The sequence below is a fragment of the Oncorhynchus mykiss genome, chromosome 16 (assembly GCF_057628025.1).
Source record: "Oncorhynchus mykiss isolate SJ-2025 chromosome 16, ASM5762802v1, whole genome shotgun sequence".
Taxonomy (NCBI): Eukaryota; Metazoa; Chordata; class Actinopteri; order Salmoniformes; family Salmonidae; genus Oncorhynchus; species Oncorhynchus mykiss.
The window spans coordinates 20,326,710-20,345,000 of record NC_143037.1 but is presented as its reverse complement, the minus strand read 5'-3'; the positions used below and the strand labels follow the sequence as shown (position 1 = coordinate 20,345,000).

General features: G+C 48.3%; 1 protein-coding gene across 1 annotated transcript in view; it reads right to left on the bottom strand.

The window, feature by feature from the left end:
• LOC110492850 (SH3 and multiple ankyrin repeat domains protein 1) overlaps window positions 1–18,291 on the bottom strand; it is a 57,712-nt gene that overhangs the window by 2,092 nt on the left and 37,329 nt on the right. Inside the window, 16 exon segments of the mRNA XM_036946466.2 lie at window positions 1–39; window positions 128–3,419; window positions 3,531–3,639; window positions 3,911–4,023; window positions 4,208–4,264; window positions 4,362–4,388; window positions 4,613–4,621; window positions 4,983–5,063; window positions 5,211–5,349; window positions 5,612–5,736; window positions 5,943–6,025; window positions 14,393–14,471; window positions 14,873–14,986; window positions 15,085–15,239; window positions 17,064–17,206; window positions 17,391–17,575. The exon segment at window positions 1–39 is cut by the window's left edge and continues 906 nt beyond it. Of these exon segments, the coding sequence (XP_036802361.2) occupies window positions 1–39; window positions 128–3,419; window positions 3,531–3,639; window positions 3,911–4,023; window positions 4,208–4,264; window positions 4,362–4,388; window positions 4,613–4,621; window positions 4,983–5,063; window positions 5,211–5,349; window positions 5,612–5,736; window positions 5,943–6,025; window positions 14,393–14,471; window positions 14,873–14,986; window positions 15,085–15,239; window positions 17,064–17,206; window positions 17,391–17,575 (4,750 nt within the window).

Here is an 18,291-nt window from a genome sequence, read left to right as displayed (position 1 = left end):
GGGGGGCTCTGAAACGAGGCAGAGAAATCCCCTGAATATCTGAAAGAGAAGAAATAAGGGATTACTGTACTCAGTAGGCAGTGCCGTGGAGTCACTGAGTGAAACCCTTGAACAACAACAGCCTCACCTTTGCATTGTGGGCGACCTCGGATTAATGGGACTCGGACCTCGCATCTCAGACTGACTCCAGTCCTCCGTGCTCTTATTGCTCATCTGTTGCAGTTTGGAGCTCAGCTCATTGATGATGCTGGCCTTTACTCCCGATAGGGGTGAGTGCAGCCTGCGCCCCTCCACAGACATCCCACCCCCGCCTCGCTCCAGGCCCTGCCCCGGGTCGACCCCCTCGCTCCAGGACAAGGGTCTTGGCTCCAGGGTGTTGGGCCGCTCAAGACAGGCGGCCAAGGTGGAACCGAAGCTGTCCTCCATCTTGGGTCGACTCTGTCTGCGTTGTTTCCTCTCGTCTGCTGCTCCTCCCTCTCCTCTCCTGGCCTCCTCCTCTGGGTTGGCCTGTCTCTGGGGGTGTTGTTTCCTCTCGTCTGCTGCTCCTCTCTCTCCTCTCCTGGCCTCCTCCTCTGGGTTGGCCTGTCTCTGGGGGTGTTGTGGGACGCTCTGGCAGGGCGGATTGGTGCTTGCCTGTCGACGCAACGCTTCCCTTGTGTCCTTGATGCCCCCCTCTTTGTACTGCATCGTCTTTGGATACACAGGGGGGTTGGCCGTGTGTTTGGCATGGTGCACTTCAAACGTTTGCCCACCTGAGTAAGTCAAGTAAGGATCCGGGTGCTCGCCGCCCACTCTCTCCCCTTCCGCTCCTCCTCCTCCTCCTCCTCTCTCTCCCTTCAGTCTGCTCACTCCCAGCGTTTCCAGATGGTGGTCGCTGCTACTGTCCAGCTCCTCAATCCCAGAGTCCACCACTGTCTCTGTCTGCCAGTCTCCAGGCTTCATCCTGGAGGGTTGGTGGTCGCCTGCCTTGTCAACAGCACTGACGGTGGTACTGGTGGCGGCGGCGGTCACGGTCATCGTGGTGGCGTAGGTCACAGTCGTAGTGAGGGTGGCCGCGCCTCGGTCCTGTGCTAAAGTCATCGGGGGAACAGGGGCCCCCATATTAGCGGGGTTAACCGGTACGCTGGGGCCACTGGAGAAGGGGTGTGCATGGGACATGGGCTGGGGTCTGTGGAGTGAGGGGGCGGGTAAAACAGAGGCGACTGTGGCGGCGGAGGAACGGGGGAATATTTGGGGCGAGGTGAGGGAGGGAGACAGAGCTGACTGGGTGAGGTTGGCCACCTCGCTGTCGTAGGACGTGAGGCTGGAGGCAGCAGAGTCCCCAGTCTGGGGGGAAGGGAGGGGGGCGTTGGAGGCGAAGCCTCCTGGTGGAGGTACTTTAGAGGAGGGGAGGGGGGGCGGCGGGGGTGGCGGGGGTGGCAAGGCGAGAGGGGCGTGTTGAGCTGAGTGTTGATGCTGTTGAGAGTATCCCCTCTGCAGTTCTCTCTGGCCTTGGCCGTTGGCAAACTGCAAGGGAGGGGGTAGGGGGTCAACAAAGACAAACTCATCATCTATGTCTATGGAGGGGGTGGGCGGTGGAAGCACCATGAGCCCCAGTCCCACTCCTCCTCCTCCCTCTCCCGCATCTTCATGTGGGTGGGCTGGGGCTGCGGGTAGGCGGTATTGGGGGATGTAGCTAGAGTTTGCACTGCTCTCCATCTGTAGGAATGAGGGTCTGCGGGGTGCAGGCTGAGGCGGCGGGCCGGGCGGCTGCATGGGCGGGCCAGGTGGCTCCCTGTCTCTAGGACTCTGTTGATAATACTGGGTCTGGTACTGGTTGGTTCTGTCCTCTGAAAAGCGAACTCTGAGGCCCTCTCTGGCTCCGGCCGCCTGGTCCCTCTCCACTCTCTCCCCTCCCCCTTCACCTCCCAAACGTAATATCCTGGGTGACAGCGGGCGGCTCAGGGAGGCGGGGGAGGTAGTGGCGGGGAACAGGGACGGCGTGGGGGATGGGAGAGAGGTAGGAAATGCCCCCACGCTGGACATCTGCCGGCCAAAGTGCCGCTCCTCCCGCCGGGTCCTCCGGTCGTCCTTGAGGGCCCTTTCCCGTGCAGCCAGCGCCAGGCCCAGAGGGGACGAGGGGTCAAGGACCTTCCCAGTCAGAGGGTGGATGAAGGTGGTGGCTGGAGAACCTGGGCCGTAGTTGGAGGGAGCGGACTTGGGCTGGCCGTCCTGGCCCATCACAGGGGAGTGGTACTCAGGCAGCCCGAAGGCAGGGGGCATGCTGCTGGCGTAGTGGACGTAATTGTCCCCAGAGAACATGCCCTCGTCGATGGACTTGGAGGGGCGGAGGCGGGGGGTGGGGACATCCATCCCCATCCCCTGTAGGGGCTGGGTCCATACCCCTCCACCTCCCCCCGCCTCCCCTTGGATGTCCTCTTCGGAGGAGAGGAAGAAGGAAGCACTCTTCCTCCTCATGTCACGGAAACGTTCCCGGTCCCGTCGCGCTGCCCCCACGAAGGCCCCCCTGAACTGGTTGGTGAAGTCCAGATTTTCTAGGTTAGGGGGCAGCTGGGGGGCGACAGTCGAAGGGGGCATGGCGGAAGAGACAGGGGGCTGGGGTGGTAAGGGGGACACAGGGGAAGGCAGGCCGGGAGTAGTGGGGGTGTCGGGGGAGGCGGATACGGATGTGGAGGTAGGGTCACCTATGTCGGGAGGCGGATGCTCGGCATCTACGCTGCTGCCCTGGCTGCTGCGGCCACTGCCGCTGCTGGTGGAGGGGGCCTTGACGATGATGGTGGGGATGGGGATGGAGCTCTTCTCTTTGGCTCCTGAGCGCTTACCCCCCTGGCCTTGCCCCCCTCGGTGGTGCCTGCTGAGCCCACCTTCCACTGTGGTCTGCTTTACTAGAGGGCCCCTCCCGCCCCTCCTGCCTCCCCCACCCCTGCCTGCCCCTCCACCCCTCTCCCGGGTCGCCACTTGCTGCTGGGGCTGCTGCTGCTGGGGTTGCTGCTGCTGGGGTTGCTGTTGAGTTTTGGGAGCTGCACTCGTGGGTGGAGTAGCACTACTGTAGCCCCTCCTCAACACCCCCATTTTGCCCCCTCCTCTCTTCGTCCCCTCTGGGGGCTCCCCTGTGTATTGTCCTCCTCCTCTCCGGAGGGTCGGGGCCATGCCGTGCTGTTGATTGGCCCCGCCAGGGCCTCCCCTGTCCCAGCCTGCCTGGGTGGTGTGGACTGCCTGCTGCTGGGTGAGGAGGGCCTGGGCCTGGGAGGATGGAGGTTGGGGGGCAGACTGCTCCCCCCTCCAAACAGTATGGGGGTCAGCAGATAAGGGGGGTTCCGGGGCGGATGTGTTGGGGGGAGGGGGGATGTCCTCTGACAGACTACGGGCCAGTTTCATGGCCGGGTTGTGGAGGTACTGCCTCTCCTCCTCCATCACACCTGAAACAGGGACACACAGAGATAAACAGACTATCTGGTTGGAAAACAGTTAACAAACAGTCAGAATGTAGCTTTTTTGACAGTCATAGCAATAATATCTGTAGGACTTACCAATAGATTTCTGTCGCAGCATTACTCCATGAGGCTGGCCGGGGGGATATTGACCCTGGTTGTAACCAAACCCAGGCGGCATCACACCAACCAACTGGTCATGACTTGGCTTTAGGTGTTGCAAGACACACAATGGAGGAAGATGCACAGGGAGAGATGCCCGAGAACGGGAGGAAGTGATGCCGCATTAAAAGTGCATTGGCAGTAAAAGGGATATATAGTGTAATATGGAGGAAGCAATGAGTTCATATCCTGTTCTGTGAGGTTTCTTTCACATCCATCGTTACAGACACAAGCACTGAATTGAGGGTAGGATCCCCAGGGCCAGTAGGACCTGCAGGTACAGTCATGGCAAGGTAATGTCAAGAATGATGCACTACCTCATTGGGGGCGATGCTCTTGGTTCGGTCTCTCTTCCCTCCGTGACCCCGCTGTCCCTGTCCGTCTGATGTGATTGTGTGCTGAGCCGCCGCCAGGATCTCATCCAGTTTATCTGAAAGACGGAGGGCGATAGAGCGACAGAGCGAGGAGAGGGAGAGAAATAAAAGATAGAAGAGAGGGACGAGAGAGATCAAAAGCGTAAGACGATTGAAAGCGGCGGCACATTATTGTCACCCAGTTCAAAGATGGCCCTTTTGGAAACACAAAGGGGGGGGGGGACAGAGGTCAGATCTTACTCAGTGCCATTTGATAGACTGTCCTCTTCTTATCAGGCACCTGGGAGGACTCGTACTCTGAAAAACAGAGGTGATATATTCTCAGGACCCGAGCAGACTGATTTTGAATGGAGGCTTAAGGGCTGATTAAGGTAATGATTAGAGAGATATTCACCTGCTTTCTTTTTCCATGGAGAGGCAGCTGCAGCATAATTAGAGACAAGAAGGTTATCATATTACGCTATAACAGGACACTGAGACTGCTATTATAGGCATCTCTGTAGCATCACAAAATAACATGAATGAATACAGTACATTTTGTACATTAACACTGATGATGACTCTGATGACGGGATGGTGATAATGATGGTGAGGAGGAAGACGACGACCATGACAATGACGTCACACAACTCAACCTTTTCCCACCTTTCTCCACTGTTAGTCGTCCATTGGATTTAGCAGAAAAAAAGAAGACATTGAGCAGAGGTTATGTGCATAACGTAGAGCTTCCACAACGTGAATGACTGTCTCTACATCTTACCTAGTGTTTATACATTCACTTGAAGGAGGACATGTCCACAGTCCTCCTCATTAAGCCATTGGTAATTAAAACATGAAATCTTACCTACACCCCGAAACATCCAAGCTTCCCTGCATCAACTCACTTCATATTTAATGGACTTTTTCAATTGACGTCGTTTTCTATGGGTCAGAATTCTAACGTGAACAATCCTTTTCTTCTCCTTTTCTCCCTGCTTTTTATGCTTCCCAGCCCCTTCTTCTTCTATTGTCTTACCCATGTCTTCCAGCTCTGATGTCATTGATTTAGAGCGCAGGGCAATGGCAGGAGGAGTCAGCCTCTTAGCCTGCTGGGGGACTGCCAAGAGACAAGGACCAAACAAACTTACTGCTGTATTATAAACATACACACAGTAGCTGTTACGGTATTGCGAACAAGCATTATTATTACTAAGTTATAAACATGAATTGTATACATTACACAGAACAAACTAAAAAAGTATACCTTTCTTCCTGAGGTTGGTCTCCTCCATCTCCGGGTTGCGGGCCACCATGACAACCTTGACCATCAGAGCGTTGCCACCTTGTCTGATCATGTTGACCACCTGCCTGTGGCCCACCTTCACTACATTCTGACCATTAACCTAAGCACGCACGCACGCACGCACACACACACACACACACACACGCACACACGCGCACACGCGCACACACGCACACGCACAGAGAGATAACACTGGCTGTCAACAACACTAAACTGTCACACTGCACTCAACACGATACAAGTTCAAACTCTTAACAAATTAACAAATGTACAATTTGATAGTGATTACAAAAGTTGGACCCACGTTGATTACCAGGCCTGCATAAACTGTCAGGGTGACAAGCTTTTCCAGGGATCCATACCTCAATAAGGAAGTCCCCCATCCTTAAACCAGCCCTCCAGGCCACACCCCCCTCATCCACAGACTCCAGGTACTGCAGCGCGGGGAATGCTGGGGTCGGAGTGAACTCCTCTATAGGAGTCTGGGCTGCGGAGAGAACAAGTCAAGAACAAGAGGATGTCAAGAACAAGAGGATGAGGGAGATTTGAGAGAAGTAATAAAATAGTGTCAAAGTAGGGGGAGAAGGGAGGCCGAGAGATGCGATGGAAGAATTGGGTGAGAGAGGAAGTGCAAGGAGTGAAAGTGAAATGACAGAAGAGTAGAGGTATTTCGGGGGGGGGGCTCGCACTCACCTTTGGCTCCCCGAAGCACAAAGCCAAAGCCCTCATTGTCTTTCTTCTGCAGGAGCACTGTCTTCTCCTTAATGATGTAGTCACTGAGAGATAATAAGGGGGGGGGGGGGGGTGAGAGAGCGCAAGCTACATGACTTCTTTAGCAGCAGAAAGTCTAATAGTCATGCAAATAAAGCATTTCTGAATTTGGGAGACAGCTATACTGCATCGCATTATGAAATCACACTGCACCAAAAGATGGGAAGGGGGGGTTGAGGCATGTCATACCAAGACCACCACCGTTCAAAGACACCCGACAACCAGGGTAGAGTTGATGTCATGACGGGCAAGGATTGAGTGCACCGGGGAGACCTCTACATAATCCAGCATAATGCTGACTAGCACCAGGAAGCACATGGGAATGTACATGAAAACGGCTGCCGAGACTCTTCACTGTTAGGAACTAGAACTTATAAATGCACCTGTAATGCTGCACGAGCTTTCCTCAAGCGTTCACTGCACCAGCTATCTTGGCTACCACTCATCGCCACATGTTTTTTTTTCTTCTCAATTGATGATTGACATGGCCGTGTTGTTATGAGATGGTAGGAGTAGTGTTATGGAGCGGGAGCCAGAGTTGTCCATGCTGTTTCATTGCTCCATTACCGTGTCTGGAACTCCTGTTCATTGTCAGATTTACGGATGCATTACAGCAGTTTTGCCTCATGTAGAGAGCTCCAATGTATACTGTAGCCTCACACTCCACAGTGCCCATATAATGTACTGTACTATAACAACAGTGTCTCCAATTCATTTGAGGTCTCCATCCTAGACAGCCCGGCCGGGTCTCAATTCGCACTGTTTTCCGAGCTCAGCTCATACTGTTGACTCCGGCTCCACAGCCGTGTACAACAACAGGGTCTCCATCTCCGTCCGTTTAAGGTCTCAATTCTACGCAGCCGGCCTCAACTCACGCTGTCTTGTAGCTCCATTAGGATGTCTGGCTCTTTGGTCTCTGTATGGCCTGTGGTTGATTCCGCTGGTTTGAAATCCCAGGAGCTAATTCCGGGTTCTGCTTTTCTCTGCATCAGCTGCTCGACTAAACTCAAACTGACGGCGCCGCCGCCGACCGACTGCTGACTGTGCAAACCCACCCAGGTACCACATGACTGGGGACAGGGAGTCTTTGCTTTATTGGGAGTTGCTGAACTTGGTGTGAGCTGGCAGCGCCCGGAAGCCATTGCAAAGCTGTAGACTCAACTTTCAACTTCTCGTGCAAGAGGTCTACAGTTTGCGCCGTCCCTTTCCATCCGTCGCTTGTGCTCTGTCATACTGTCAACGTTAGTGTTTCGCCAACGCAAAAAAAAAAAAAAAAAAAAGACGCCTTCCATCCATCTGCTGTTCACGCCTCGTTCCCTTTCTCTCACCCTGACTCCTTCGCGCGTTCCCTCTCAAAGGATCAAATCGACATGCAGCAGTGTGTTCAAACGGCTGGTTGCAATCCACTACTGTCTGGGAACGGTATCGTTCTATCCCCGAGGCAATAGAGGTGTAGCTCTGATGCTGTGGATCTTTGAAATAGTCCAACATTTAACCCTCTCGCTCCTGTTCGCTCTGTCCCTGCTGTTCAGGAAAGGACCTTAAATGTGCATGAGTGTTTTTACGTAACATGAATTCCCTATTGGCCAGTGCTCACAGTATGACACTCACATATTACAGTAGCCTACAGTATTACAGTAGCCTACAGTATTACAGTGGGCTACATTATTACAGTAGCCTACAGTATTACAGTAGCCTGCAGTATTACAATAGCCTACATTATTACAGGAGTCTACAGTATTACAGGAGTCTACAGTATTACAGTATTCTACATTATTACAGGAGTCTGCAGTATTACAGTAGCCTACATTATTACAGTAGACTACAGTTTTACAGGAGTCTACAGTATTACAGGAGTCTACAGTATTACAGTATTCTACATTATTACAGGAGTCTGCAGTATTACAGTAGCCTACATTATTACATTAGGCTACATTATTACAGGAGTGTACATCATTACAGTAGTCTACATTATTAAAGTAGCCTACAGTATTACAGTAGCCTACATTATTACAGGAGTCTACAGTATTACAGGAGTCTACAGTATTACGGTAGCCTACATTATTACAGCAGCCTGCAGTATTACAGTAGCCTACATTATTACAGTAGCCTACAGTATTACAGTAGCCTGCAGTATTACAATAGCCTACATTATTACAGTAGCCTACAGTATTACAGGAGTCTACAGTATTACAGTAGGCTACATTATTACAGGAGTCTACATTATTACAGTAGCCTACAGTATTACAGGAGTCTACAGTATTACAGTAGCCTACATTATTACAGGAGTCTACAGTATTACAGTAGCCTACATTATTACAGTAGCCTACATTATTACATGAGGCTACATTATTACAGGAGGTGACATTATTACAGTAGCCTACAGTATTAGAGGAGTCTACAGTATTACAGTAGGCTACATTATTACAGTAGCCTACAGTATTAGAGGAGTCTACAGTATTACAGTAGCCTACATTATTACAGTAGCCTACAGTATTAGAGGAGTCTACAGTATTACAGTAGGCTACATTATTACAGGAGTCTACATTATTACAGTAGCCTAAAGTGTTATCATGTACCCTCCCTCATCCCTGACTCATCCTCTGTAGCCTCCACAATTATACAGACGAAGCAGCATGTTAGTCATACACACTCATCTTCTACCTTTACCACAGGAGCTTGGTGGCTCCTTAATTGGGGAGGACGGGCTCATGGTAAACGGCTGGAGCGAAATGAGTGGAACTGTATCAAAAACAGCAAACACATGGTTTTCAGGTGTTTCAAGCCATTCCATTCGCTCCCGTCCAGCCATTATTATGAGCCGTCCTCCCCTCAGCAGCCTCCACTGACATTTCCATACATACAATTAAACCATGAGACACAATGACACATACATGCAGCCAAAACCCAGGGACAGAGACACAGATGAACTAGTCCCAAGACGACCCTCAACCACACTGTGACTACGCTCACACCAGTTTACACAGTCAAATGAAGGAAACCACAAACAAACCACTGTGTCCTCTGTCCCTTTCTATACAAGACTTTCATCCTGTATGTCAGTGGTACCAACACAGATGCACATTTATGAAACACAAAATCCATGTCACACACAATTCATGAGACATGGCAATATATACCGTAGCTATAAAAATCCACCTACCCAACAGGAATCAATGATACCATGAATGAGAGAAATAAATCATTTGAAACGGTGAGACAAAATGAACGAAACACACACCGGCTGACATTACTAGAAATGCATTTACAAAATGCTCTCAGATCACATTCAGAAATACACGAGAGGAGAGACAGAGATAAACACGCTGCAGTCAGAGCCTACGTACGGTACATTCTATAGCCACTTCCATCACACACAAACGTTCGCACACACAGGAAAAAGATGATTCAACACACACACACACGCACATATGTACACAGACACACATGCACAAATTCAATACATAGCCTTTCACATCCACGGCCTTTCTGTTGCATCTACCTCTCCCCTCTCTCCATTGTCCTCTCCTCACATCCATAGCCAGGCAATGAATGAGGAAACAGCCTCTACCTGTAAATGAACCACACGCTTCTGTTTCTGGGGCCCAGTGACGGCCACGAAGAAGAGAGGGAGAGAGAGCGAGACAGATCTCTCTCTCTGCATCCCCCCATTGCCACCCCCCCCTTCTCTCCTCCACCCCCTCCTCTCCCTCCGCCTCCCGGTACTCCAGCGAGAGCACAGCCAGAGAGAGCCGCGAGAGTGGAGGAGAGGAGGAGAGAGAGAGAGAGAGCGAGAGAGCGACTGAACGCTGGCCTAGCATGTCTACACCCTGCCTGCTTGAGACAGAGCGAAAGAGGGGGAGAGAGAGAGAGAGGGTGGGAAAGAGGGAGGGAGAGTGAAAGGGAGAGCGACAGAGATGGTTCTCCGCGACAGGGAGAGAGAGCGCTAGAGAGTGGAGGGAGTGAACGGTGGATTTGAGAGTGGTGGTTTAGCATGGAAGAGAGAGAAAAGAGGTAATTTTGCGGTTGGGGGAAGTGGGGGGTGGATATAATGTGAGGGGAGATGGGGTAACAGGAAGCAGGGATGGTGTGTTTATTTGAACGTCCACTGACTTGCTTCTGGCAGATTCACAAACAGCTGATTTCTCCGCTCCAGAGAGATTTCCTCATGGGCCAAAATACACACTACCCCATGAACAGAACAGCACTCCCACCATTCACGTTCAAACCAAACCCACTCAAAATTCTCATTGACATTATCCCAAGCACAGAAAATGCAGTGGGTAGCAGCGGCCGTACATATGCAGCTGGATCCGTCTCAAAACGCCACTGTATTACAATAGGCCACATAATCACTACCACTGTACTGCACACATCCTCCATGCACTCTCCGTCTCCCTCTTCACACAGACGTCATTCACCGTCTGAGTCACTGGCCATTGTTCACATTGCCAAATACCAGTGAACCTTTATTAAGCTGATTGACTTTGTGACTGATAATGAGAGCTTCTTAGCGCACGGCTAATGTCAGCTACACACTGTCAACCCAAAACGCCGGGGGGGCATCGAGTCCCTCCTCACACTTGCCGATGGACCGAACGAACGCTCATCACCTCCAAATCCCCATGACTCATCATCGGGACGTTGTGCCGCACGCTCACACGTGTAGAAACACACAGACAAACACACATACACACAGAGCACTGTTAGCCCTCATGATGCACCGCACAACTGCAGCTTCCTAGGGTTGGGCTGCAGATTGACGCTAGCGGATTAGACAGATGCAATAGAAGGGTTGGCTGACAACGTCACGAAAAAGATGCGCGCGCATCAATGTGGCCAGAAGGCGTGCGTTGTTACAATTGTGAACGGTCAAATTGCTAGCAACAAGCTGCCTTGTGGGGAATCGTAGTTGGTTATTTTCAGCTCGTTGTATCTTGTTTTGAGGTGTTTTGACTGATGTCATGTCTATGCTAATACGGCAAACATTTGCTAGTTAACTAACCAATAACTGTAACAATGTATTTGAGAGACAACAAGTGCTCATTGTGCAAATGTATTCAAGTTTTAAAGGACATTTGGAGACTAAATTTAGTTTACATATTGTTAACAGTCTAAACCAACCTCATTTGTTGCTAAACAACGAACCCGTCTATGGGGGAGAAGGGAAACCATTGTCCACATTTTGCCATTATTTTTAACAGGAAAAATAGACAGGGGACTGGAAGGGCAAATTCGGTGGGGTGATGAGTCATGTGAGCGAGGACAACACAAGTTGGGCTCCTCTTGGCAAAGATGATCAAGGAAGTGTCAAAGAAGAGCCAAGGAAGGGTCGAGGGCGAGCCAAGGAAGAGTCGAGGGAGAACCAAGGAAGTGTCGAGGGAGAGCCAAGGAAGCGTCGAGGGAGAGCCAAGGAAGAGTCGAGGGAGAGCCAAGGAAGAGTCGAGGGAGAGCCAAGGAAGAGTCGAGGGAGAGCCAAGGAAGAGTCGAGGGAGAGCCAAGGAAGTGTCGAGGGAGAGCCAAGGAAGCGTCGAGGGAGAGCCAAGGAAGAGTCGAGGGAGAGCCAAGGAAGAGTCGAGGGAGAGCCAAGGAAGAGTCGAGGGAGAGCCAAGGAAGATTTGAGGGAGAGCCAAGGAAGAGTCGATGGAGAGCCAAGGAAGAGTCGAGGGAGAGCCAAGGAAGAGTCGATGGAGAGCCAAGGAAGAGTCGAGGGAGAGCCAAGGAAGAGTCGAGGGAGAGCCAAGGAAGAGTCGAGGGAGAGCCAAGGAAGAGCCGAGGGAGAGCCAAGGAAGAGTCGAGGGAGAGCCAAGGAAGAGTCGAGGAAGTGCCGAGGGAGAGCCAAGGAAGAGTCGAGGGAGAGCCAAGGAGGAGTCGAAGGAGAGCCAAGGAAGAGTCGAAGGAGAGTCAAGCGACTTTGTCTGCTAGATCAGTGTTTCTTAACCTCAGTCCTCTAGTACCCCCAGCAGCACACATTATGTTGTAGCCCTGGACAAGGGTTGAATGAGGTGTGCTTCTCTGAGGCTACAACCAAAATGTGTGCTGTTAGGGGTACTCGAGGGCTGGAGTTGGGAAACACTGTGCTAGATGTACATATTACTGCACTGTTGGAGCTAGGCACACAAGCATTTCGCTACACCGCAATAACATCTGCTAAATATGTGTATGTGACCAATAAAATTTGATTTGAAGAAATGGAATTGACCCGACGTGTCTAGTTCAGTGGCTTTAGCACTAGCATGGTCTAAATACAGCTGACGCACACACACACACACACACACACACACACACACACATACACACACTCACAGACAGACACATCCTCGTCCAATTCTCAACCCAGAAACACACACCTCAGAAACACAAACAAATTAGCTGTCAACAGACACAAGACACACATAAAACCGCAGGTTGGCATTTATTGAAATGACTCATGTACTGGAGGTAGCTCTGCAGAGTGGTCACTAGCCGGCACATCCACAAAGTCTTAAACCTAACCCTAACCTTAACCTTAACCACACTGCTAACCCTAATGCCTAAACCTTAAATTACAAAAAGCACATTTTTGTTTTTATGAATTTTTACGAAATAGCCCATTTTGACTTTGCAGCTGGCCCATCTAGCGGAAACCGCTTAGGGCAAGACAGCGCTAAAACATTAGCATGGGTTTACTAAGTAAATCATGACTCATTTTACTGTATGTTTTCTACTGAGAATTAAATGGGCTACAGAGCATGATTAGTGCTGGGCATTCAATGTTAGCATAGTTAGCTAGTGATTTCCCCTAGCCCCTAGGCTTCTGTTTCTTCACTACGTCTCTAATCCTGCCTTCAGAAAGTATTCAGACCCATTAACTTTCTCCAAATTCTGATGAGTTGCAGTCTGAATTTAAAGGTGCAATATGCAGAAATCGCTCCGCCATTTCCTGGTTTCTAAAATTCTAATAGTTTGCCTAATTTCAGATTATGTGACAAAACAAGCAGCCATTGTGTAGAGAATCATAGCGCCATCTTAACCACTGACCTACACACAATACCCAATAATGTCAATGTGGAATTATGTTTATAGAAATGTGTTCTAAAAAATATAAAGCTGAAATGTCTTGAGTCAATAAGTATTCAACTCCTTTGTTTAATAAGTATTCAACAATTTGTGTTGCATAGACTCACTATGTGTGCAATAATAGTTTAACATGATTTTTGAGTGACTACATCATCTCTTTACCCAACATATACAATTATCTGTAAGGTTCCTCAGTCGAGCATTACATTTCAAACAGATTCAACCAGGGAGGTTTTCCAATGCCTCGCAAATAATGGATTGTGTATCGATACACCCAATCACTTCAAAGATACAGGCATCAGGGATTTCACCATGAGGCCAACTGTGACTTTAAAACAGTTACAAGAGTTTGATGCCTGTGATAGGAGAAAATACTGACCTAAATGACAGAGTGAAAAGATGTACGCCTGTACAGAATAAAACTATTCCAAAACATGAATCCTGTTTGCAACAAGGCACTAAAGTAAAACTACAAAAAATGTGGCAAAGAAATTCACTTTATGTCCTGAATATAAAGCGTTATGTTTGGGGCAAATCCAACACAACACATCACTGAGTACCACTCTCCATATTTTCAAGCATGGTGGTGGCTGCATCATGTTATGGGTATGCTTGTCATCGGCAAGGACTATGGAGTTTTTTGGAGTTAAAAATAAATGGAATAGAGCTAAGTGCTGGCAAAATCCTAGAGGAAAACCTGGTTCATTCTGCTTACATTCAGACACTGGGAGACAAATGTACCTTTCGGCAGGACAATAATCTAAAATACAAGGCCAAATATACACTGGAGTTGCTTACCAAGACAACATTGAATGTTCCTGAGTGGCCTAGTTACACCGTTGACTTAAATCGGCTTGAAAATCTATGGCAAGACTTGAAAATGGCTGTGTAGAAATGATCAACAACCAACTTGATAGAGCTTGAAGAATTTTACAGCCGTAATCGCTGCCAAAGGTGATTCTAACATGTATCGACTCAGGGGTGTGAATACTTATGTTAAGGAGATATTTGTGTATTTAATTTCAATTTCAATAAATTAGCAAAAATGTCGAAAAACATGTTTTCACTTTGTCATAATGTATCTCATATGTAGATGGATGAGATATATAATTGTTTTTATTGTTGTTTTTGAATTTAGGCTATAACACAACAAAATGTGGAGTAAGTTAAGGGGTATGAATACTTTCTGAAGGAACTGTAACTTGGTGACCATGGTGACCATGTTTCCCAGGGGTCAAAATGAGGTCATTCATCCCTACATCCTAGTCTTTGAGGAGCAACACATGACAAGCTTTTATCAATTCCAGTCTTACCTGGGGCCATCCACACCATCATATGCTCCCACGGTAACATTACGAAACAGCTTCCTCTTGGCTTTCTCACTGCGCGTCTCTGGAACACAAAGAGTTCATGTGTCACAATTATATTGATGTGTGTTTTGTGTGTCTTTGTGTTCCCCTATTGGTTTATTCCGTGTGTCTTTGTATACTTTGTATTCCAGTACATCTCTGAAACACACCATGGTCAAGTTGTTTGTGGTGGTGTCATTACTGTTACTGGGTGGGTGTGATACATGGCCTACTGCTTGTAACATTGTGAGGATGTCCTGCAGTCAATAAGAACGCTGGGAACTGAATGACGGTAAAATGAGTCATTCAGTAAATGCGGGGCTAGCATCTGTAGATGGATTTTGGTTGTAGTTTGTCTGAGCTGATGTAATGCGAGTGGAGATAGTGACTTTGCCTGAACACATATATTATTTGGTTTCTATGAGGTTGGTAAAGTTATCTCACCTGATCGATTGTCCTTAATGGGAGGACCCACCTCCTCCACATAGTCTGAGGGGAACCAGCCTGTACGACCCTTCACTGTGCCCTCCCAAAACCCCCCCTCTCCCACACTCAACACTGAGGGGAGAGGGAGAAAAGAGAAGAGGGGTGAATCAAAACTTTACAATCAACACAATGCATTCCAAAAAACCCACTCCTCTCTGAATCTCACTTACCTTTGACTTTGTCTCCTTTGCTGATGCTAAGCTCTTTGTCTCCGTGGGCAGTGTAGGCCCTCGTGGCCACGTACACTCGCCCTGGAACCGCACTGTACATACGCCTCATCTGACCCCCAGCTGACCCTCCACCACCACCCGTTGTTGAGGTCGCACTGCAAGAGGAAAGACAGAGCGGGACAGAGTAAGAATTTGTGTCAGTGTGTAGCGGAACAACACCTGGTGACACCAATAGCTGAGAGGGAATTTAAATGACTTAGGAGTCATGCCAGTGGTTTACACTATTAGAATAAAACGTTTTGAAGCTTCAAAGTTGGTAAGACAACCGAGGATGTAAAAACACAATATTTTGCATTTTCACATTATTTTATAAATTGAGTTACATACAGTTGAAGTCGGAAGTTTATATACACCTTAGCCAAATGCATTTAAACTCAGTTTTTCACAATTCCTGACATTCAATCCTAGTCAAGATTGCCTGTCTTAGGTCAGTTATTTTATCATCACTTTATTTTAAGAATAATAGTAGAAAGAATTATTTATTTCAGCTTTTATTTCTTTCATCACATTCCCAGTGGGTCAGAAGTTTACATACACTCAATTAGTATTTGGTAGCATTGCCTTTAAATTGTTTAACTTGGGTCAAACGTTTCGGGTAGCCTTCCACAAGCTTCCCACAATAAGTTGGGTGAATTTGGTCCATTCCTCCTGACAGAGTTGATGTAACTGAGTCAGGTTTGTAGGCCTCCTTGCTCGCACATGTTTTTTTCAGTTCTGCCCACAAATGTTCTATAGGATTGAGGTCAGGGCTTTGTGATGGCCACTCCAATACCTTGACTTTGTTGTCCTTAAACCATTTCGCCACAACTTTGGAAGTATGCTTGGGGTCATTGTCCATTTGGAAGACCCATTTGTGACCAAGCTTTAACTTCCTGACAGATGTCTTGAGATGTTGCTTCAATATATTCACATAATTTTCATTCCTCATAATGCCATGTATTTTGTGAAGTGCACCAGTCCCTCCTGCAGCAAAGCACCTCCACAACATGATGCTGCCACCCATCTGCTTAACGGTTGGGATGGTGTTCTTCGGCTTGCAAGCCTCCCCCTTTTGCCTCCAAACATAACGATGGTCATTATGGCCAAACAGTTCTATTTTTGTTTCATCAGACCAGAGGGCATTTCTCCAAAAAGTATGATCTTTGTCCCCATATGCAGTTGCAAACCATAGTCTGGCTCTTTTATGGCGGTTTTGGAGCAGTGGCTTCTTCCTTGCTGACCGGCCTTTCAGGTTATGTCGATATAGGACTCATCTTACGTGGATATAGATACTCTTGTACCTGTTTCCTCCAGCATCTTCACAAGGTTCTTTGCTGTTGTTCTGGGATTGATTTGCACTTTTCGCACCAAAGTACATTAATCTCTAGGAGACAGAACGCGTCTCCTTCCTGAGCGGTATGACGGCTGCGTGGTCCCATGGTGTTTATACTTGCGTACTATTGTTTGAACAGATGAACGTGGTACCTTCAGGCATTTGGAAATTGCTCCCAAGGATGTTTTTTTTCTGAGGTCTTGGTTGATTTCTTTTGATTTTCCCATGATGTCAAGCAAAGAGGCACTGAGTTTGAAGGTAGGCCTTGAAATACATCCACAGGTAAACCTCCAATTGAGACAAATGATGTCAATTAGCCTATCAGAAGCTTCTAAAGTCATGACATAATTATCTGGAATTTTCCAAGCTGTTTAAAGCAGAGTCAACTTACTGTATGTAAACTTATGACCCACTGGAATTGTGATACAGTGAATTATAAGTGAAATATTCTGTCTGTAAACATTTGTTGGAAAATTACTTGTGCCATGCACAAAGTAGATGTCCTAACCGACTTGCCACAAATATAGTTTGTCAACAAGAAATTTGTGGAGTGGTTGAAAAACGACTTCAACTGTATGTACGGTCACTCCCTCCACTATGTCCTCACCCCTGTCTGCCGCGCTGTGGTTTGCTGTGATGCCTCTCCTCTGTGTCACTCTGTCCTCCTCCTCCTCCTCTTCCTCGTGATGGGGAGCGGGTACGGGCCCTGGGACTGCTGGAGCTCCTCACACCTACAGAGGCCCTGCGACCCTAGAGAGAGAGGGGAACAAACAATTACACAATATTATATTATATAAATACATAGGCTGAATGATGTAACTGTGTTGACACTTACACAAACCCAAACTCACAAATCGTTAACTAAAATAATCTTAAAGCATAGCTCCCCAATAAACAATTCCCCACTGCATCTCCATACTGTGCCCCTCAGTACCTGTCCAGGGATGGGATTGGATCTAGCAGCCTTGTTGGGCAGGGCCATGGTATCAGGCAGGGTCATGCTGTTATCACTGTTAGCACGCAGAAGGGGGTGGGGGTGAGGGTGAGCCATGAGGAGAGGGATTGCGCGTGCACTCTCTCCTCTTTTGGGAGCATACTTTGGGAATTCCAGAAAGGGCACTGAGAAAAGAGAGTGACAGGTAGGTGGGAGAGCAGTGAGGTTAGTGCAAGAGGGGGAGAGAAAGAGGGAGGGAATATTGTGAGAGTGTGAACGATTACCAACCAGACTCAAGTGATTCGGATGAAAAGACAAATACATAAGCAACACGGATGGACTTGAACACCACACACACAACCCTGAAACTGGGCAAGCAATCATCAAAAGGATCACTTGAGGTAAAAGGAATACTTCTGGATTTTTGGCAATGAAGCCCTTTATGTACTTCCCCATAGTCAGGTGAACTCATGGATACCGTTTTATGTCTCTGCATCCAGTATGAAGGAAGTTAGAGGTAGTTTTGCGGGCCAATGTTAACTAGCACAATAACTGGAAGTCTATAGTCTATGGTAACAGCTAGCTGTTGGGGCGGCAGGTAGCCTAGTGGTTAGAGCGTTGGGTCAGTAACCGATCCCCGAGCTGACAAGTTAAAAAAGACATTCTGACGTTCTGCCTCTGAACAAGGCAGTTAACCCACTGTTTCCTGGTAGGCTGTCATTGTAAATAAACATTTGTTCTTAACTGACTTGCCTAGTTAAAAAAAAATAAGAGGTTACCATAGACTCCCAGTCATTCAGCTAACGCCAGTTGAAACAAGTTTAGGCCACCTCTGAACCAACACAGTGCTTTCAGAAACAACATCGTTTGCAAAATGTCTAGGGATTAGCCTCTATTCTGA